Source organism: Taudactylus pleione, unplaced genomic scaffold (assembly GCF_031769625.1).
Source record: "Taudactylus pleione unplaced genomic scaffold, aTauple2 ptg000086l, whole genome shotgun sequence".
NCBI classification, from domain to species: domain Eukaryota; kingdom Metazoa; phylum Chordata; class Amphibia; order Anura; family Myobatrachidae; genus Taudactylus; species Taudactylus pleione.
In genome coordinates, this window is record NW_028284488.1 from 13628620 (window position 1) to 13651347 (window position 22728).

Genomic DNA, 22728 nt, shown 5'->3' on the forward strand with positions numbered 1-22728 from the left:
AATAATGTCAAAGGGTTGGATGCATCAATCATTGCATCTTGAATGCGATATATCCCGTCACAGATCACATGCATAGTGGCGTTTAGTAATGCTGTATACATGTACAATTGCGATTAAAATCCCAAAGGACAGCTGTTCTGATCAGATGTGTCCTTTCCTTTGCAGTGTGAGGACTTCAGGGAGTCCTTCTGTGCATGCGTGGACATCTCCCAGCACACACATGTTCCACGGGGGACACTGGGAGGAATCCCATTTTACAGGCGGACTACAGGTGCCAGCAGGCCCTTAATATCCGGGCATGCTGGCACTAGTTGTTCCACAAGTGCCAGCATGCTGGGACAGGTTTGCTGCTACCTGTAGTTTGCTTGTAAAGAACAATATTTTATCTATGTTCACACAATATCCCACTCCCCACCACCGCTCCCTGTAACTCTCTACTACAGCAGCTCCTCGGAACTCTCACAAAATATGGCAGCTCCCTTTAACTCTCACAAACTACAAAAAATCCCTGTAACTCTCACATACTCAATCAGCTCTTGTAAATCTCACAAACTACAACAGCTCTCCCAAACTAGACCAGTTCCTGGTAAATCTCACAAACTACAGCAGCTCCCCAAACTAGACCAGTTCCTGGTAAATCTCACAAACTACAGCAGCTCCCCAAAACTGTCATATACTACACCAGCTCCCTGTAACTCTCACAAACTGCAGCAACTCTCGGGAATGCTCACAAACTACAGCAACTCCCTGTAACTCTCACAAACTACAGCAGCTCCCTGTAACTTTCACAAATTACACCAGCTCTTGTAAATCTCACAAACTACAGCAGCTCTCCCAAACTAGACCAGTTCCTGGTAAATCTCACAAACTACAGCAGCTCCCCAAAACGGTCATATACTACACCAACTCTCACAAATTGCAGCAACTCCCTGGAATGTTCACAAACTACAGCAGCTCCCTGGAACTCTCACAAACTACAGCAGCTCTTGTAAATCTCACAAACTACAGCAGCTCCCTGTAACTCTCACAAACTACAGCAGCTCCCTGTAACTCTCACAAACTACAGCAGCTCATGTAAATCTCACAAACTACAGCAGCTCCCTGTAACTCTCACAAACTACAGCAGCTCCCTGGAACTCTCACAAACTACAGCAGCTCCCTGGAACTCTCACAAACTACACCAGCTCTTGTAAATGTCACAAAGTACACCAGCTCTCCCAAAATAGACCAGTTCCTGGTAAATCTCACAAACTACAGCAGCTCCCCAAAACTGTCATATACTACACCAGCTCCTTGTAACTCTCACAAACTGCAGCAACTCTCGGGAATGCTCACAAACTACAGCAACTCCCTGTAACTCTCACAAACTACAGCAGCTCCCTGTAACTTTCACAAATTACAGCAGCTCTTGTAAATCTCACAAACTACAGCAGCTCCCTGTAACTCTCACAAACTACAGCAGCTCCCTGGAACTCTCACAAACTACACCAGCTCTTGTAAATCTCACAAAGTACAACAGCTCTCCCAAAATAGACCAGTTCCTGGTAAATCTCACAAACTACAGCAGCTCCCCAAAACTGTCATATACTACACCAGCTCCTTGTAACTCTCACTAACTGCAGCAACTCTCGGGAATGCTCACAAACTACAGCAACTCCCTGTAACTCTCACAAACTACAGCAGCTCCCTGTAACTTTCACAAACTACAGCAGCTCTTGTAAATCTCACAAACTACAGCAACTCCCTGTAACTCTCACAAACTACAGCAGCTCCCTGTAACTTTCACAAACTACAGCAGCTCCCTGTAACTCTCACAAACTACAGCAGCTCCCTGGAACTCTCACAAACTACAGCAGCTCCCTGGAACTCTCACATACTACACCAGCTCTTGTAAATCTCACAAACTACAACAGCTCTCCCAAACTAGACCAGTTCCTGGTAAATCTCACAAACTACAGCAGCTCCCCAAAACGGTCATATACTACACCAGCTCCCTGTAACTCTCACAAATTGAAGCAACTCCCTGGAATGCTCACAAACTACAGCAGCTCCCTTAACTCTCATAAACTAGAGCAGCTCCCTGGAACTCTCACAAACTACAGCAGCTCCCTGGAACTCTCACAAACTACAGCAGCTCCCTGTAACTTTCACAAACTACAGCAGCTCCCTGTAACGTTCACAAACTACACCAGCTCTTGTAAATCTCACAAACTACAACAGCTCTCCCAAACTAGACAGTTCCTGGTAAATCTCACAAACTACAGCAGCTCCCCAAAACTGTCATATACTACACCAGCTCCTTGTAACTCTCACAAACTGCAGCAGCTCCCTGTAACTTTCACAAACTACAGCAGCTCCCTGTAACTCTCACAAACTACAGCAACTCCCAGGAACTCTCACAAACTACAGCAGCTCCCTGGAACTCTCACAAACTACAGCAGCTCCCTGGAACTCTCACAAACTACAGCAGCTCCCTGTAACTTTCACAAACTACAGCAGCTCTTGTAAAACTCACAAACTACAGCAGCTCCCTGTAACTCTCACAAACTACAGCAGCTCCCTGGAACTCTCACAAACTACACCAGCTCTTGTAAATGTCACAAAGTACAACAGCTCTCCCAAAATAGACCAGTTCCTGGTAAATCTCACAAACTACAGCAGCTCCCCAAAACTGTCATATACTACACCAGCTCCTTGTAACTCTCACTAACTGCAGCAACTCTCGGGAATGCTCACAAACTACAGCAACTCCCTGTAACTCTCACAAACTACAGCAGCTCCCTGTAACTTTCACAAACTACAGCAGCTCTTGTAAATCTCACAAACTACAGCAACTCCCTGTAACTCTCACAAACTACAGCAGCTCCCTGTAACTTTCACAAACTACAGCAGCTCCCTGTAACTTTCACAAACTACAGCAGCTCCCTGTAACTCTCACAAACTACAGCAGCTCCCTGGAATGTTCACAAACTACAGCAGCTCCCTGGAACTCTCACAAACTACACCAGCTCTTGTAAATCTCACAAACTACAACAGCTCTCCCAAACTAGACCAGTTCCTGGTAAATCTCACAAACTACAGCAGCTCCCCAAAACGGTCATATACTACACCAGCTCCTTGTAACTCTCACAAACTGCAGCAGCTCCCTGTAACTTTCACAAACTACAGCAGCTCCCTGTAACTCTCACAAACTACAGCAGCTCCCTGGAACTCTCACAAACTACAGCAGCTCCCTGGAACTCTCACAAACTACAGCAGCTCCCTGGAACTCTCACAAACTACAGCAGCTCCCTGGAACTCTCACAAACTACAGCAGCTCCCTGGAACTCTCACAAACTACAGCAGCTCCCTGGAACTCTCACAAACTACAGCAGCTCTTGTAAATCTCACAAACTATACCAGCTCCCTGTAACTCTCACAAACTACAGCAGCTCCCTGGAACTCTCACAAACTACAGCAGCTCTTGTAAATCTCACAAACTACAGCAGCTCCCTGTAACTCTCACAAACTACAGCAGCTCCCTGTAACTCTCACAAACTACAGCAGCTCCCTGGAACTCTCACAAACTACACCAGCTCTTGTAAATCTCACAAACTACAACAGCTCTCCCAAAATAGACCAGTTCCTGGTAAATCTCACAAACTACAGCAGCTCCCCAAAACGGTCATATACTACACCAGCTCCTTGTAACTCTCACAAACTGCAGCAGCTTCCTGTAACTTTCACAAACTACAGCAGCTCCCTGTAACTTTCACAAACTACAGCAGCTCCCTGGAACTCTCACAAACTGCAGCAAATCCCCAGAATGCTCACAAACTACAGCAGCTCCCTGGAACTCTCACAAACTACAGCAGCTCCCTGTAACTCTCACAAACTACAGCAGCTCTCTGTAACTTTCACAAACTACAGCAGCTCCCTGTAACTTTCACAAACTACAGCAGCTCCCTGGAACTCTCACAAACTGCAGCAAATCCCCAGAATGCTCACAAACTACAGCAGCTCCCTGGAACTCTCACAAACTACAGCAGCTCTCTGTAACTTTCACAAACTACAGTAGCTCCCTGTAACTTTCACAAACTACAGCAGCTCCCTGGAACTCTCACAAACTACACCAGCTCTTGTAAATCTCACAAACTACAACAGCTCTCCCAAACTAGACCAGTTCCTGGTAAATCTCACAAACTACAGCAGCTCCCCAAAACGGTCATATACTACACCAGCTCCCTGTAACTCTCACAAACTGCAGCAACTCCCTGGAATGCTCACAAACTACAGCAGCTCCCTGGAACTCTCACAAATTACAGCAGCTCCCTGGAACTCTCACAAATTACAGCAGCTCCCTGGAACTCTCACAAACCACAGCAGCTCCCTGGAACTCTCACAAATTACAGCAGCTCCCTGGAATTCTCACAAACTACAGCAGCTCCCTGGAACTCTCACAAATTACAGCAGCTCCCTGGAACTCTCACAAACTACAGCAGCTCCCTGGAACTCTCACAAACTACAGCAGCTCCCTGGAACTCTCACAAACTACAGCAGCTCCCTGGAACTCTCACAAACTACAACAGCTCTCCAGAACTGTCACAAACTACAGCAGATCTGCATAAATCTCACAAACTACAGCAGCTCTCCAGAGTTCTCACAAACTAGACCAGTTCCCGGTAAATCTCACAAACTAATAGGGCCCATACACTGCACGACCAGCATAAGATCCGATTCATCATACGATTTCCCTCCGACTCCCCGGAGCTCCCTGGCAGTCCTGGCAGCATGTTTGTTGTTTTTCTTAGCACAGGATCTGTCGTAAGATCGATCCTGTTTCATTGAAATGACTTGAATTACTGCACGATGGATCGCATGAATAAAATAAACGGCACGATCTGCACACAATACGATGGAACATAAGTGCTGCACATATGATCATAAGATCCTATTGAAGGAGCAGTGGGAGCGCGCATCGTATCATATCACAGTTAAAAAATACACAATTTCTACAAGATTGATCGTATGGCGAGTCGAAAAACGTCTAATCGTCCAAAAATTGCGTAGGTGTATGGGGGCCTTAAAGCAGCACCCCAAAACTCTCACATACTACAGCAGCAGCCCAAAACGCTCACATACTACAGCAGCTCCATCAACAGTTTTATATGTTCACATTAACAAGGAAAATTTATGATACCTTCATGTTCAACAGCATGACAATTATGGGTATGACAATAATCTATTCTGTAGTCTTGTGAGAAAATCTGCTCTGTTAAGCAAAACTAGGGATGGCCATCAACAATTAATGGTTAGCATTCATCGACAGTCTGCCACCGATGGTCATGGTTTTGCAATCAATGGCAGAGGTCTGATGGCTCTCTGGCATAAATGTTGAAGAGTGTGGTGATGGTATTTTTATAACCGATGCATGGGGAATGTCATATAGGTTCGCTCTCCCATTGTGCCACTTAACCCTCACCGCCCTTCTCTGATTTGCCTGCTAACCACCGAATAGCACAAGCAGGAATGTTCATTGATGGTGCAAACCATTGATAGTTTCTTGCCAATAAAAGTAAAAAACAGATACTACCATCAATGGTTAACCAATGACCATCCCTAAAGCAAATCAATAGCTTCCCTCAGTGATGGTCTTAAGACTTTTTTCTATACAAATTAGAACCATCTACCAACCTTCCCCTATTTTCACTGTATTATTATATGTTTACAACAAGTATATGCCAATGCCATAGAATAGGATCTTGTGTAGCCCAGCAGAGAATACACACCTCTGGAGCAATGTAATCAGGAGTTCCACAAAAAGTGCTGGTTTTCACATCTCCAAACATGTTCTCTTTACACATTCCAAAGTCTGCTATCTTTATATGTCCTTCCATGTCTAGAAGCACATTATCTAACTTCAGGTCTCTGAAAAATAGTCCAATAGCTTAAAGTTAAATAAATATACTTTATAATTTGATGGAATGCTATTTCTATTTTTTTCAAATATGAATGAGTTGTTACAAAGTGTTATTTCATTCACTACAATCAAATGAAAAGCAGAACAGAAAGTTGCCAAAAAAGTGAAAGAAATGATCAATCCATGAAATAACATGAAGTTGGAGTAGCCTGCAATCTATGTATTGTAAACCCATTCATTGTAATCCATTATCAATGTCTGAATCCCCAAACTAGTGTAGGACTCATATTTGTAATGTTAGGATATTTTGATCTTTTGGAATCAGCTAAGTACATCACAAACAAAATGACACCCAACCCATGTACAGTAATTTAACTCTATTCTCTGATTGCAACTCGTTTATCATGCATCTAGCTTAAAGCCAAATCTTTTGATATGTGCAAGGGATATTTTAAACTGATTAACAAAACCCCAAGGTTTTGACAAATGCAACCGTACTTATTTGTCCATTTTCTTCACTTCCTTACCATACGCTGCTATATCCAGCATTTCATATTCTTGTTGCAATCTATAACTTGTATTTTATATTAAAATGACATGTAAATATAAACAAGACTCTCTAGATATTACCTGTATACCACTTGCTTCGAATGGAGAAATTGGAGACCACAAACAATTTCAGCAGCATAAAATCTGAAAAGCAATGAATAAATATCACATTCATCAAAAGGCAATGGAAAAAACAACATATTAAAATCATGTCTACCTTGAATGTATATGTTACTAAACAATCCCATAACAATGAGAGATGCTGAAATGTGAAATGAAACAAAGAATCACAAAGAATTAAAATCTAAGGTACCATGAGAATTTGATAATGTAACTATCACAATCAAACAGATTAAAAAAAAAACAACGTAAAAAGTTGTGATGTTTTTCTGTTTGTCCATCTTTACACCCAGGGGATATTTACCTGTAATATGTATTAGTCATCATTAACTGTTTTTAAACCATTTGACACAGATGGATAGAATTGTAGAGTAAGGGTGGCAGCTCTGTCTTGTGTTAACCACAGCATGTAGATGGAACTCAACTTATTTTGGCCCTTCCTACTGTATACTGGGGATACAATACTTCATATGGGCCCAAATTATATAGATATGATACAATACCCATGATGTACACTATAACAATGTGCTCTACAAACTAAAAGTACTTAGAGATTATTCTAAAGTGTTTGTTCTATCATATCTGTATGCTGCATGAGCACAAAGAAAGGATAAAGTAGTCAACAATATAAGATGTGTGTGGCCAGTATAACTGATCTAATAAGGTACCTAATATAAGTTATTAGAATTGTTTTTCTTTTCAATACTAAAGCTCTCTGGCTTTAAACAACATAAAGGGCCACTCAGCATCATATATAACCTATTAGGCTAAACTGTATTGTTTAGCCGTTTCCAGACATTCCACTGCAGTTTTATAAAACGTTGTCATTTTTTACCTTCCCTTTCAGGCAGTTGATCCCCTCCCACATATTCAGGACAATGTCTTAATGGGAACGGTTACACATTACATTGTTTTCACTACAGTAATTTCAGATGACCATGACCATGCTCCACAAGTGCATTTCTGCAGAACAACCAGCTGAAGAGGAGTGAAACAGATTAAATAGTTGTGTTTAGTTCCTGAAAGCTCCATGTGTTTGTGAGGTTCTGGTTTTGTTGTGAACCCGGGGTGGTGATAGGAGAAGACACAGAAGCAGATTTAAATGAAAATGTGGAACTTTTAATGAGTGGTTTAGTAGACATGAATATGGCAAAAGTAAAAGTCCAGGCTAAGCGATGAAGTGCACTTGGGAACTGTAATGAAGCAAATGGGAGAATGTCCAGCTAGTGACAGGCAGGCAACAGTCCAGTATGCAGGTTTGGTGAGCTGAAATGATATGCAGGCGGAGATTTAATCCAGCAGAGTGTAAGTGGAGGCAAGGTGTAGGGTGACAGCAGACTCAGGTACTCAGGCAGGAAGAAGGTAAATGGAGGGTGCAGGTAAGTCCAGCGGTTGGAGCAAGCAAGGTAAGCAGGCTAGGTAGCGTTTCCAAGTAGGCAGGTAACGAGCACAGGAACTCTCTCTCAGCTGTCGCTGAGAAACACGTTGCACTGGCAATGAAGGAAGGCTCTGGACCTCCCTAAATACCAAGTGCCACACCGTGACTGGCCCGGAGTGAGCACATGACCCACCAGGATTGGACAACTGAATCACATGGCCGGAGGCAAGATGGCGGCGCCCATGCTGGGAGGAACGGAAACACCACCAGGCCTTACCAGCCCAGAGTGACAATGTGCCCGCACAGAACCACGCGCAGCCAATGCCCCTCACCAAACACCAGCGCCACCACCAGACGCCCCCCGCCACAGTGACCTCACAGGTATTACCCGTTGACCACCATGCCGAGAAACCTTGGTCGTGACAGTGGTATGCTTCAATAAATTAAGTCTGATTGACCTAGAACACTATACAGTAGTTTCAGATGCATTCACAGCTTTAACTGACATATCATTTGCTTGAGTAAGTGTGTTTGCATGTAGCATATATTTGTAAATGTAAACAGTAGCTATTGTATACCAAGACATTTGCAATATTTTTATAAAGATGGAGCATGCTCAAATGATAGCAAAAGCTCTGGCACAGGGCTACTCAATACCTGCATCTCTGCTATCTTTCCGAAAGTATTACATAAAAGTGATGCCACCAGCAGAATACACAGGGGAAACCCGCTGCATGGCACACAGTGGGGTCTGTTCTGGGTGTACGGTATGCAAGGCTGGCCCCCCTTTACCCTTGCTCCCATTATAGACACACAACAGATTTAAGACTTAATATACAATAAATCCTAAGGCTGGACATCAGACATTTACAAAGTAGATTTAGTAATCTCCTTACGTTGCTCTGGCAAGATCAAACTTATGACAGCTTTGAATATGGAACATAAGATCTCCACCGTTGAGATACTCCATGACAAAAAATAGGTTCTCCTGTTAGAGAGAAAGAAAGAATGGTGCAAATATTCTAGGACTGTATGTTCCACAAGTATGGGTTTTTATATGGTATGAATGTTTATGATGTTCTGTATAAAATATGTAATTTACATAGTTATGAACATTTCTGATTTTTAAAAATCTACTGCATATTTTTGTCTCTAACAATGGCTTTAGTTTTTAATATGAGTCAAGAACATAGAACATGGATTTATTATTTATTAAAATGTATTTATATAGTTACAGCATACGCTGCGCCGCTTTACAATTGGACTATACTATATATGGGATGGGTACGGAATGCCGGTGGTCGGTATCATGGTGTTCAAAATCCTGACGCTGGCATCCCGACAGGGTTAGGACACTGATACCTGTCGGCCGGTATCCTCACCCTGGTCCTTCTCTACGTTAACCCTCCCTCCCCGGTGCCCGAACCTAACCTCCCCCTCTAGTGCCTAAACCTAACTTCGCCCTCCTCGCGCCTAAAACCTAACCTCGCACTCCCCGCACCCTAAACCTAACTCTCCCGCTAGTGCCTAACCCCTAACCCTCCCCCTAACCCTGCTACTTACCTTTGGGTGCCGGCGCCGTGATTATGACTAGTGTCGGGATTCCAGCGCTGGCATTCTGACCGCCGGAATCCCATGTGCCGGGATATTGAAAGTGGTGATTGCAGCAAGTATATATATATATTTGCTGCAATCACCAGTATTTACTCTTATTCTACATTCAGCTTATGTTAAGTTTTATTCAATGTGCATATTTAAATGAGTTTCCCACATTCTGATCATTTTAATTATTGACTTGCACATGTCCTCATTCAACTATTGTGATAAACATCACTTCATCTTACTAGATTTCTTCTGCCTCCAAATTATATAATCAGGCTCTTTTGTTTTATCACCCTTTTGCTATATTGTGCTATCTGCATTAGATACAGTTGCACCCAAAGAACAGTTTTGTGTTGTATCAAATGGCAAAATACATAAAAAACTAGAGATGTGCGGGTTTGGTTTTGACTGTGCTTATACCAAATTAGCGTAAGTTCAGATTTATCTTATTGTCTATCCAAAACACGTGAGAGCCGGATAGCCATTATGATGCCATTTTTTAAATCCGAACATAACTGAGTAGAACTGAACTGCTCATCTCTTTTAAAAACGCTGTCTAATACAAAAATACTGCTAAAAAGGCACATAACAACTGTAGATGTACATTAAGTAGTTAGCAAAATACTGAAGAGGGCTTGTGCAAAATAATACATTACAGTCACTTTAACATGGACTACCCCTTAAAAAAATACTAATATCATCTTGACAGTATATTATGAATGCTGGGGTTGTGGTGAGGTTCATTTACGATTATAGTGTAGTAAAAATGATATGCATAACTGTAACTGTCCAAAAACAAAAGATCACTGGAATCTGTACCTAGATGGGGCTGGTGATAGTGCTGATACTAAAAATGATAACGTTTGTGGCTGCCAGAGTAAATACAATGGATGGCATTGGTTCTCGCTTGCAAACAAACAATCGATCCCATGCATCAGTCGAACGGATATTCGGCTTTGCATAAAGTAGTAAAACAGCATTCTGCGATGGCCCACAATTACATACATGTGTTACTCAGAATCAGTGTCCAAATGCTGGAAACCATATACATACAAGTAAAACAGCAAAGTTACGTACTATTCACCTATGAGCGTATTGCTATATAAAGTATAATAACCAATACAAACTTCTTACATTTAAAATGCAAAGACATCAATCTCTTTTCAGATGGATAACTGCCACCTTGCTGAGACCTTATACATGCACATTCCCAGTACACTTGCTGATCTTTCATACAGCCTTAAATGTAATGATATACAGTAGAAATGCTACCATTCTCCTCTGCATGAAAGCTTTATTGACTGTGGGAATCTTTCATCTTGTCCAAGGCTTTCATGTTCAGAATGACCAGCAAGCTGAGAGAAAGGTCACAGAGAACCAAAAGTCAATTCTTAACCAGCACCACACTTGAATTTATAGGTGGCAGAAAAATCTTGACACTTTCTCTGCGCCTTACTTATTCCATTTGACTTTGAATTGCGTTTGATGGCAAAGGGACAAAGCAGTAACTGGATGTTAAATGAAGCACAAAATGCTCTGTGATTTTTAAAGCCAGGTTCTGTAGTTTGCGCAGTGATTCACATTATGGGCAAATGTATTACTGACACTGTGGGCATGTTTTGATAATAGGAAACACATCTTGTCATTCACGTTATTTGTACAAATCTGCACCTTGCATTCAATAAATGATATAGCCAGCAAAGGCCATTCTCATAAATAAGAACTTACATTTATAAAGCATTTTATTTTTTAATTTTATGTGAAATCTTGAGCACATTTCATGGAAATAAGAGCAAAGGTTTGCCATGTACTTTCACACTACAACATGGGGCCTATGTACAAAGTTTATCGGCTCTTTATATCATGCATTCTTTGCATACTTTAAATATACCTGGAATTTACCAAAGGCTGAATGAAAGAGATATCAAATATATCTCCTATGTTCAGCTAGATAACACAGGATATCACAGACCCATTATTCAAAATAGAGACTGTGGTCTGGAGCAATTTACCAAGCTCCCAAAAGCTTAGCTTTTTAGGGCTTGACCATGTTAGTAAATACCATTTTCAGATAACATTAGTCGCTTTATCCTTATGGAAGCATTATTGCCGAAGAGGGAACTTATGGTCCATCCCACAGGCAGCCTTCAGAAAAGGCAGCAAAGTGATAGTGTATCTCTGCTTGTTTAAATAGGTGACAACTTGCTTCACCATGCAAAAGGGCCATACTCGCCACCAGCCACCGCCAGCAGAGGCCTTTAATAAATATGTAAATTCCTATAGGTTTGCTCTAGTGGAAAAAAACAAGCAAGTGTCTAAAACTCTTTTAAAAGCGTGCCATAAAGCATGTAATGGAAAAATAGGTGTGGTGAAATAAATGCATGGCCGTGGGAGAGCTATAAAGATTTACAACAACTAACAGTCCCATCTGAGTAGTAGGCAAATAATTTACTAGTTACATTTCTAAAATGCATTTAGCATTCTAATGTTTGATACTGTGTAGCTCATAGAATTCTAGTGAGTTCTATACAATACAGAGATAATTCTAGTAGCCTCTATACAATACAGAGTACGTTTTACTTTTAAGTGAATGACATAAAATGCAGAGAATATTGTAGTAACATCTATAAAATCAAGTGAACAATCCTATAATATACATATAGTATAGATAGCATTCCAGTGACCTACATACAATACAACAAGTATTCAAGTAACCTACATGCAACACAGAAAGCATCCTCTTAACTGATATACAATACAAAGGACATCCCAGGGACTGATATATAATACAGAAATAATTCTAGCTGCCTCTTTACAATAAAGTGACCACTGTAATCTCCCTGAATTAATTCATTGTTCATATTAATCAAATATAAACAATATTGATAACATCTTAATACACAATATACAATACAGAGGTATGTTGGTGAATTTTACCATCAATAGGGATAAGCCCTGTAATGCATCTGGTGAAGCAATAACAAGCCCTATCACCGCCAATAATATTGTTCACCCATTGCTAAATATGCCAATAAATTACATAGTCATATATGTCACTAGATAATATATGTGCAAACTATATAGGTATATTGGCTATAAGGTACCATATTGATATATTATACTGGCTTATAATAAATAGGGGTATTTGTATATAGTGTGCATACTGGCTATATTGTATCCCAAGAAGAGTATAATGCTTAATTGTTTATGGTGTTTATATACCGAACATATATAAAGTATAAGCATTTGCTATGTGCATCATATAGGTAGTGGGCAAAAAATGTGAGTGAGTTTTAAACATGGCAGATGAGCAGGAGGACTAATAAACAGCAACAGTGACGGGCATTGCGGCCTCAAATTGGTTCCCTTATTACAGCCATCATGGTGAAGGAATAGGTTTTGGTGGTAGTGCAGTTCTGAAAGGAATCAGTACATTAATCCTATCTGTTTTTCAATATGATGTACATAGTTTTTACTGTAATGCTAAGATATTTATCAGAAGACTCTACAGGATATTTATGACCTCATATGAAGGCCTAAAGTCTTCGCTGGTGATCTACGAGGGAATACATAGCTGTACCTAACAGTGGCTTAACAATTCCAAACAGCTTCTGAATTTTAGACTCTATCGATGCCACACAGCTCATGGCAGCTCATATGACAGTGCAGTCCATCTTCCTATCATAATCTAATGACTGGACAAAAGTATAGTACATTTCTGTTGCACTGTAAATGATTAGCTTTATTATGCTTGCAGAACAAGAAGATATACTTTGAATGGCTCCACTAAACCAAGTAAGAAAAGTGGTACCATGTAGTGATCTGCACTTAAAAGCAAGAAAACATACTGGTCATGTGGTGTGCTGCTGTTTAAAATAAAAATTGGAGGTGGCCAGTGTAAGGAACAAAAACTTACAAGGAAACATTTTTAAAACTGTGATGATCCCTGGAATCTATAGAATATTAACAACTTTGTGATACTGGAGGGACAAATCTATTGTATATACACCAGGACCACGTCATAAAGCAAACGTTACTGATGCTACACTAAAACATTAGTGGGCATATTTATTAATCAATTCTGCCCTTAAATTATGCATAAATTGCTGCACATGTTTAAGGGCAGAATTAAGTATCCTGTACATGTACTTATACAGAAAGCAGGAGATATCTTGTGGATCTTGTCTGCATGTGCTAAAGCCATTTTCAGATGACTTCAATGGGGCTGCCCTGCCGGAGGGCTGCAGGAGGTTCTGCTGTGCATCGGGGCTTTGTCTGCATGTGCAGCTGGAAAGCCGTGCATGTGCAGTAGCCATGATGGGGCCGTAGGTGGAAGTAAAGTGATCATGCATGCAGTCACTTTATGTCTTCCTTATAGGCAGGAAGGGCTCTTATTATTCGTATTAATACATTTAAGCAATGTGCGGTGATAAGGGTTCTTAATATCCAGTGGCAGACTGCAATAAATATGTCACTAATACCACTTTTCCACCAAAATCCCGGTTCCAGGCCTTCGGGGTATCAGCGTCAGCATTATGCCGGGTGGTGGGATTACGGCGTCGGTATTTTGACTGCCTGCATCCATCTGCCGGCATATGAAATGCATTCCCGTCAGACGATCCAGGTTTTTTTCCTAGGAGACATTTCCACTGAGCCACAACTCTGGGGTTATATGGCAATAACCCGGGTTTTTGCGGTGGTGAAAAAGGGTATCAGTGTTACATTCTAGGTTTGTGGGACTGTAAACAATTTGCAGCTACATTATATTCCCTGGTAATGTTGGTTTAGTAAACTTTTGTTACCTTTGTTTGAAATGTACAGTAAAGATGTGTCAGGAAAGGGTTTTCCCAGGCGAGGGAGAGGACTCGTCTCTCAACCATGGTGCATTCAACATCATCATCCATGAGCACAACTTCTTTCTTCAAAACTTTCATTGCAAAAAACTGATTTGTCTCCTTCAATTCCGCTAGGAAGACCTACAAATAAAGTGGTTATTTGTTTGTAAAATAATTTCACTAGAATATGGCAAACAGATGCTTTCCTAAAGTGCAGAAATACACATCTAGCGCTATACATCTGTCTGCCATGTTTTCTTAATACTGGAAATATGCTCCAACCATCTCTGTTCTATAACATTTTTAAAACATTTGTTCCCCTCTGTACCACATTTGTGCGGTAAAACACACCTTAATGAGAATCCCAACTGAAAATAAACCTGGTTCTTACATGCAAGCAATATTGATCTGGTACATGATGATGTTAGATGAATAGAAGGAGAGGATGAAGACGTTTAAAAGATTGTATTTTGTTTTTTTAATCCATTTCCTTTCTTGCACAGTCATACAAGTCTTGCATTGTTGAGGATTCATCTAGAACAGGGATGGGGATACCCTGGGGGCCATATAAGGCCCCTGGAATTATTTGGTCTGGCCCTCTGAGCTTTTTTCTGCTAGCCTCATCTGGCTAGCAGGGTGCCTAGAATGAAGGCTTGCCTACCCTCCCAATTTGGTCGGGAGCCTCCCGAATATCGGGTGCCGTTCCCGACCCCCCGGAAAGGCAGGCAAGCCTCCCGGCTGCCGCCTACCCCCCGGACTACTAGTAAAAATTTGTGCTCAATCGCGTCATCGTGGCTTCGCCCCTGCTTCACAATGCCTTTTTTCGGCATTGTGAAAAGGTGGCAGGGCCACAATGACGTGATCGTGCTGTCACGCCCCTGGCCCCGCCCCAAAACAGCATCATTGCCCAGCCACGCCCCCCGCAGAATGCAGGCATTTAGCTCCTTCCCGGAAGGAGGGAGCTGAATGTCGGCAAGTATGCTAGAATGGCACCCTGAAGCCAGAATCTATGCAGCAGTGCGGCCTGGCTAGTCCTTAGGATGCTTCAGAGGGTCACACTGCTGCCCTTGCAGATCCCTGGAGCATCCTCAGGATGATCCGGGCATTGTTGTAATCACCGGCGATTGTGGTCCCGCTCCCGTGTGACGTTACATGGAGGAGTGTGGCCTGCACCAGGCCTGAAAATAATGTTATATATATCAAAATGGCCCTCGGCAGAAAAAAGGTTCCCCACCCCTGATCTAGAATTACGTACTAATGAAGTTGGTAAACAGTGAGTAAAAAATTTGAGTTTGTTAATATTTTGGTAAATATTAGAATTAAATATGATGGAGCTTTGCAGATCATTTGCAGTGTGATATAAATCAGATTTTTTGGGTTGTTCCATCTGCCATAACATAAACTAACTAGAGAAAAATACATTTTCATATGAATTTAATCATTTCAACTTGGTTTTATCTAGGGGTGAGCGGATTCGGTTCTACTCGGTTCCATTCGGTTTTAAAAAACGAATCTTATTGGCTATCCAAAACTCGTGACAGCTGATACCCAATAAGATTCGGTTTTTACATCCGAACGGAACCGAGTAGAACCGAATCTGCTCACTGGCAAGTAGGAGTTATGGGGCTCATACATCAGCAATAAAAAACAGATTCACAGATTCAGTATCTTTTTTACGTGATTTAACAATTTTCCAGTTCACTAATCTGCGCCCATACATTGCCGATATGTACCAGCGCTTCGCAGATCATTTGCACCAAAGAACAAATCTATCAATCATGAAAGGCTCATCATTTTGCTAGTAACGGTCCGCAAATCTCCTGATTGTTACCATACACTAGCCATCTACAGCCCTGATTTGTCAGTGGAATCCAACATGTTGGACTACCTGATTTACCAATACCGATCACTTTTTGGCTCGAAATTGGCATTGCTAATTTTATTTTACACAATCATCTGTGAAACACAGAATTGCCCTAATTGATTGCTGATTTATGGGCCCCATAAATCAGAGGGCAAGAGCACAGCTGAATATAGCTATAGATATAGGATAAAACAAGGAAATCCCGAAGTGCTGTATTATTGCTAAACTAGATGTTCTTCATTATAAAGACACCAAATACTGGACTATTGCCATTTTACTGACACTGACAGACTACAAGCAATCACCATAGAAACATATAGGGGGGAATTCAATTAGCACCGGTAATTTTTCAAGGGTGAAAAGGGGGACTTTTCCCCATTTGTTTAGCTTTGGGCATTTCAATTAGAGCCTGTTTTTTGCACCCGAAAAAATATCTGTTTTTGGGCAAAGACACATAGGTCCATGATCTATGTGTTTTCGCGGCAGCTTCCCGAAAACAGGCTAATTATCAGGGATGTTTTTTTGGGCCCTGCTGTGTTCCCGTAAAAAACTCTCCGATAAGTACTGCAGGCGGCCACTTTTCGTGGCTAATTGGATAGTCCTGAGGGATCAATTAGCGCAAATTGATTTTCCCCCATACTATGATAACTATGCTAACATGTGTAGAACAAGTAGTCATATGCACTATATTCATTGCAAATAGTTTGATATCCAATTCAATCACAGTATGGTGAAGATTTATTTATTATCTTTTTATTTATATACAGCCTACATAACACTTAGCATTGTACATTTAATAATTTGCATACGTTCCTGCCCCTTTTTGTCAGAAGCCAGCTGACATACCAGTGCATTTTTGTACATTGGTATGAAACCGGAGCACACAGATAACATATTCCATAGCGATAGTGCCTAGGTCAGAACAGAACCCCTGGCTCCAGAGCTGTGAGCCAGTAAAATGAATCTCTGTGCCAATATGCCGCTGGCCACTGGTTATTTACCTCAATGGTTTATACATTTCTGAAGTGCTAATGATAAAATCTCAGGGACCGCTAAATGTCAATAATACAGTGGTGCTCAAATCAATAAATCAAGAGCTAGATTATTGTATCATAAGGTGTGTGTAGGGTTGGTTATGATATGACGGTGCATGAGATGCTGACGGTTGAAATACCGATGCTGGAATCCTGATGGTGCAGAATCCCGACAGGGCCCTGTAAGTACCCTAACCCCCTTTCCTGCATCCTAAACCTAACCCTAATCTTCCCCCAGTGGTACCTAACCCTAACCCTTCCTGGGGGGTGTCTAACCCTAACCCTTCCCGGGGGTGTCTAACCCTAACCCACCCGGGGAGGTTCCTAAACTTAACCCCACCATCCTAAGTGTAATACTTACCCTCATCATTACGGTCGTGATGACGGCAGTCGGCATGCCGGACGTCGGTATCCTTATGTGTTCGGCATGACGTTGTCTGCATATTGCCGGGAGTCGGGATTCCGGCGTCGGTATATCGACGTCCGGGATCCCGTCCACCGGCATTTTAAATGTGGGTACACTAGTCGACTCCTAACACAGAAATACACCATTGCTTGCAAAACAGTATATTTTAGAATCTTCCTTTACATTAATAAAAATGAGATACATACTAGGTAAATGTCAAATGTTACCTTTCCAAAGCTCCCTTTCCCCAACATTTTATGCAGGACAAAGTCAGTAAATGTCAATTTGATGTGACTGCATGGCTCTTCTATCCTCAGCCCCACTTCAGCTGTAGTGTCTGCAGATTTGATTTCTTCTACTGGTGACTCCCAAGAAATACCTTGGCACTCTGATATAGGCAGAATACATACAGAGATAATTCACTTAGCAATTGTGTCATTACTGGAGCACAATGGGTGCTAGGACAATCATGCATAGTTAGAAACCGGCATATATACAAATCCCACAGGCAGTGTTTCTGTCAGGTCACCACCATACCATGCCTAGATGGCAGGGGGGTGGGGGGGGGCCTTCTGCCAGGCCATCATACTCACCCTTAAGGTATCCAAACTCCCCTCTCAAAGACACACAAAAGACCCAACAGAACCAGTAGGATACCTATCTCTTGTATTGGTGGTGAGAACACCTCTAGACCTAACAGCATGACAGCCGCTGTTACCGTACTTTCCTTCATATAAGGCCTACAATCAAGCCAAAATATCAGGCAGGGCGGGAGGGAAAGAACAAAACCACCCATACCCAGAATCAACCAGTATAACAACACAAACTGCACCCACAAACACACCCCTAAACACTTGACAGGATAAAATAAAAACTGGCCATATTACTAAACCTCCCAACGACATGTAACCCTAGCTTGGTGGCTATGGGCCTGATTCAGAGAAATTGCACAGCTGCACACAAGCAGCTGTCCATCTAAAATGCCAATACTGAAGGAGGCGTCTGAAGAGATGCCTCCTGTCAGCATCTGCGAACCCAGCGCTGTGACCATGGTCGCTGCCTGGGAATACGTTCCCCAGCATCGGCCAGCTGAGTAAGCCTCAGCTTACGCAGGCTGGCCGGCTCCTGACTGCTTGCAAGGCCAGGAAGTCTGCGTCCATGAATGCAGACCCTGGCCTCAGCACTCCTAGAAATCAGGGGCGATGTGCCCCCATTTCAGGGCATGCAGGCTGTCCCTGCCACCGCTCCGCCCCACTTCCCAAATGCTTCTGCTTGTGAATCGGGCAGAGGCTTAGGTAAACTGTGTGCACATGCACAGACCAGGAAACATTGGAGATGTGTGCTAACCATCGGGTTAGCGTACATATCTGAATTAAGCCCTATGTACAGATAGTATATGTATTACAAGTCAGGTTACTAGAATTGTATTATACATCTGATAGTGCATCCACCCAAGCTCTAACTCTTCCAATCAATGTAAACAGTTAAACTCAGTCAGGATATACTGTAGGTCACAGTGGATGGATGGTAAGTATTTAATATTTATACCTGTTCCTTTTTGCTTGTTCTTACAGGAATACCTAACATACAGATGAATGCAGAAAGCACAAGTTTCTTGCACATTGCCTGATTATTTCATTATTATTTCTTTTATTATTCTTTCTGAACCACTATAATTGCTGTAGTTTTGGCTATTTGGATTATTTCTCTCTTTCCATAGTAGATTTAGCCTTTCTGAACAATGCATATTCCTTAATGCTCAATCCCTTTGTTTGGATAGTACTTGACTTGAAGTTTTTAATTGAATCTATAATGCCACTATTGCTCAATTCTGTGTGTGTACATTTACTTTATAATGTACCGTGGAGTTTACAATAGTCAGTTTACAATAGGCTGATTACACTGCCGTGTTAGCTTCTGGTAAATCCAAATAAGTATGAGCAGTCTTGGAGTATTAATTTAATTAGTTCCGGTATGGTGCAAGCTGCTTAAATACTCTGTATCAGCCATCAATGATTAATCACCCAGGTACCTGTCTGTTTTGTTCCTTTTTCAGGCTCACCCTGTGAATTCCTTTGCAATTTTTCACCTGAGGGGACTGCACCTACCTCCACTTCCTGAGAGCACAATGTGAACAGCAGGAGTAGAGAGGGGGGGGGGGGGTCAGGGGGAGGGACCTCTGGTCAATGACCATTCCTCCAGTCTACACTTTCACAAATCATCAGCGACTGGGTGGCACTTCACATCCCTATCCAGTTCACTTCCGGCTCCTTGCTCATCATCCACAGAAGAGAAAGTATTTCCTCCCAGGTTATAGGAGTCCACTACATGCTGATCTGTTTCTCTCTGGCCACTCTTCTCTGCCCCATCAAGGTCACAAACTTCTTTTTTATCCTTACTCTAACAAATTGTGAATATGGGATATTCTGAACCCATTTTCTGAGATGGCAACACTCATAATGCACATAACTGTTAATATCCACAGTTTTAATATGTGTATAAGTATGCAGGGGTCTATTTATTAAGCCTTGGATGGAGATAAAGTGGATGGAGATAAAGTGCCAAACAATCAGGTCTTTTTTTTAAAATCTGTTTATTGAACAGCAAAAAGAAAATGTACATCATACATCTCAAGAATAAAAAGACATACAACATTTGAACTGTAGTATGTGTTGCTTCCTGACATGAAACAAACATAAAAGTTGCTGTTACAACCAACCAGCTCTTAACTGTGAAACACAGCCTGTGACATGGCAGTTAGGAGCTGATTTGGCTGGTACTTTATCTCCATTCACTTTATCTTCATCCAAGGCTTAGTAAATAGATGCCCAACTTTCATTCCTTCACTCCATTTGCTAATGTCAAGTACAGGATCCAGAAATTAAATGTTTTCCATTTGGAAATTGTATGTGAACCTTAAATTTAGATAATTGGTATTGATATTCCATACATTCTCCAAATGAGCTCTTCTCGTCTTCCCACACAATTAGTATATCATCTACTGCATATAACTTTCATAGATTTTGATGTATTTTTTATATGGGTTATTGTTTTTAATGTAAATGTACTGCCATCTCCCATGACAAAGATTAGCGAAACTTGGCACATATGATGATCCCATTGCTGTTCCGCGCCACTGATTGTAAAACTGACCCTGAAATTTAAAATAGTTGGGCATGACTAAACTACATAGACGCACTGACGTCATCAAGAGAATCCCACAGCTACGAACGACAGATACTGCTGCTGGGACTGAGCAGCTTTATCTGTGCCATGCTATGCGGTGACACACTGATGAATTTCTACTTTGATGTATGTAGCTTTAACACTTTTTTTATGTTTTTAACTGCTCAAATATCAATATATATATATATATATATATATATATATCCTAGACCTGGGGTCACAAGATTTTAACTCCTAAACCACAAATATAGTATATATGTTTATTCCATGACAGGCATATATAATGCCTTCTGTTCTTCTTTTTTGAGCAGGACTCAGCCTGGACTGAAATTCTGCGGGGACCAAAGAGTGATAGTTAGGCTATGGGAGTGGAGGGTTAGGTCCTAAGATGAGGGTTAGGTTACTGGAAGGGAAATCATGGTTAGGCACTACGGGAAAGCTCTGCAGGATTTGCCAGAAGTCATCAGGATGTCACTGCAGAACCTGGAAGACACCACTAGAGCCAGGGGTGTAACTAGGTACAGACATTCCTCACTTAACGTCCGAGTTCCGTTCCTATGACTTGGTTGTTAAATGAAACGGTCACTAATGAAGATATATAGTGGGCGAGATGCAGCAGGACCCAGGCAGAGGGTTACATGTGCCTGTGTGTGCCCCACCTCCACCGAGAGCACGCTGCATCCTCGTCCAAACCTTTCCCTCATGGGAGGTAAGATCTCCTGTGTGTCTTGCGCCCAGCCATGCCTTCCTCTAGTGGCAAGGTCTGTCTTCTTATGTGTTTTGTATCCTGCAAGCCACAGTTAGCTGGTCAGAGTGCCAGTCGTAAGTCTGATCACTTGCTAAACAGGTAGGTCGTTAAGTGAGGAACATCTGTATTTGTTGGCCCATAGCAATATTTTGTAAGGACGCCTAAGTACTACCCAATGGTGAAAAATTTATATAACACATGTAACTTTGACAAGGAAGATGTGCCTCTCTAAGCTCTAGGCCCCATAGCAGCTGCACCCCTTTCATTTATAGTATTTATGCCCATGGCTATAGCCTCCAAACCCGCCGTACCAGGTACAGTAAGATACTAATAAACTAACAGGGATGTTTTGATGACATTTCATCAGTGGTGATGTGGTCAATGTCGACATGCTGCATGTTAACAATATGACCTTGTTGACGTTAGCATGTTGACATTATAAATGTTGACATTATGAATGACATTATGAACTCCCAGGGGAAGACATGAAGCAACAGCATCCAGCAGCTTCTTGCATATGAGACTACTGCTTTTTCATGTCAGTATTTCACTGAGAGTGTGGCACTATTATGTCCTAGTCAAGAGCAATACTTCCAGACTCAGGAAAGAAGAATGCCCACCTCATTTGTTAGAATAAGCAGCAGTGGTGGGGTCATAATGCAGGAGGGAGGGCACCCACATATCTTAACAGATCATCTTAATAGTGTTTCTTATATGCAAATATTCTAGTATTTTTATCATGCTTTATTAATATACCTTTCCTGGCAGATAGTAAAGCCTGGTCTTGCGTTATGGTTCTGGAGCCAACTTCCACGGGGCCTTCTCTGTAAATGTCTTCGGAATCTCGTTGTCTTCTACCCTGGGATCAGGAAACAGCATAATTGGTAGCTACTGGTAAAACATTGCAAGAGTCATTAATGATTAAATGGCACAGAGAAAGACATTTGCAGATGTAGCAGATAAGTATGTACTTGGCATAAAAGAGGGTGTAGCAATGCAAAATTAAATAAATTAATATTCAATAGTAAATTATATTTACATAAATTAATGCAATGGCATTAAGGCTGGAATATCGTAGAACCGACAAGTCAGATGCTTGTTGTAGAC

General features: G+C 41.6%; 1 protein-coding gene across 1 annotated transcript in view; it reads right to left on the minus strand.

The window, feature by feature from the left end:
* Window positions 1–22728, minus strand: part of PRKCQ (protein kinase C theta) — a 72115-nt gene that overhangs the window by 24824 nt on the left and 24563 nt on the right. Inside the window, exons 9-14 of the mRNA XM_088468905.1 lie at window positions 22378–22480; window positions 17915–18075; window positions 14351–14524; window positions 8843–8934; window positions 6530–6592; window positions 5769–5907 (exon numbers count right to left, since the gene is read on the minus strand). Of these exons, the coding sequence (XP_088325031.1) occupies window positions 5769–5907; window positions 6530–6592; window positions 8843–8934; window positions 14351–14524; window positions 17915–18075; window positions 22378–22480 (732 nt within the window). The remainder of the gene's footprint in view (window positions 1–5768; window positions 5908–6529; window positions 6593–8842; window positions 8935–14350; window positions 14525–17914; window positions 18076–22377; window positions 22481–22728) is intronic.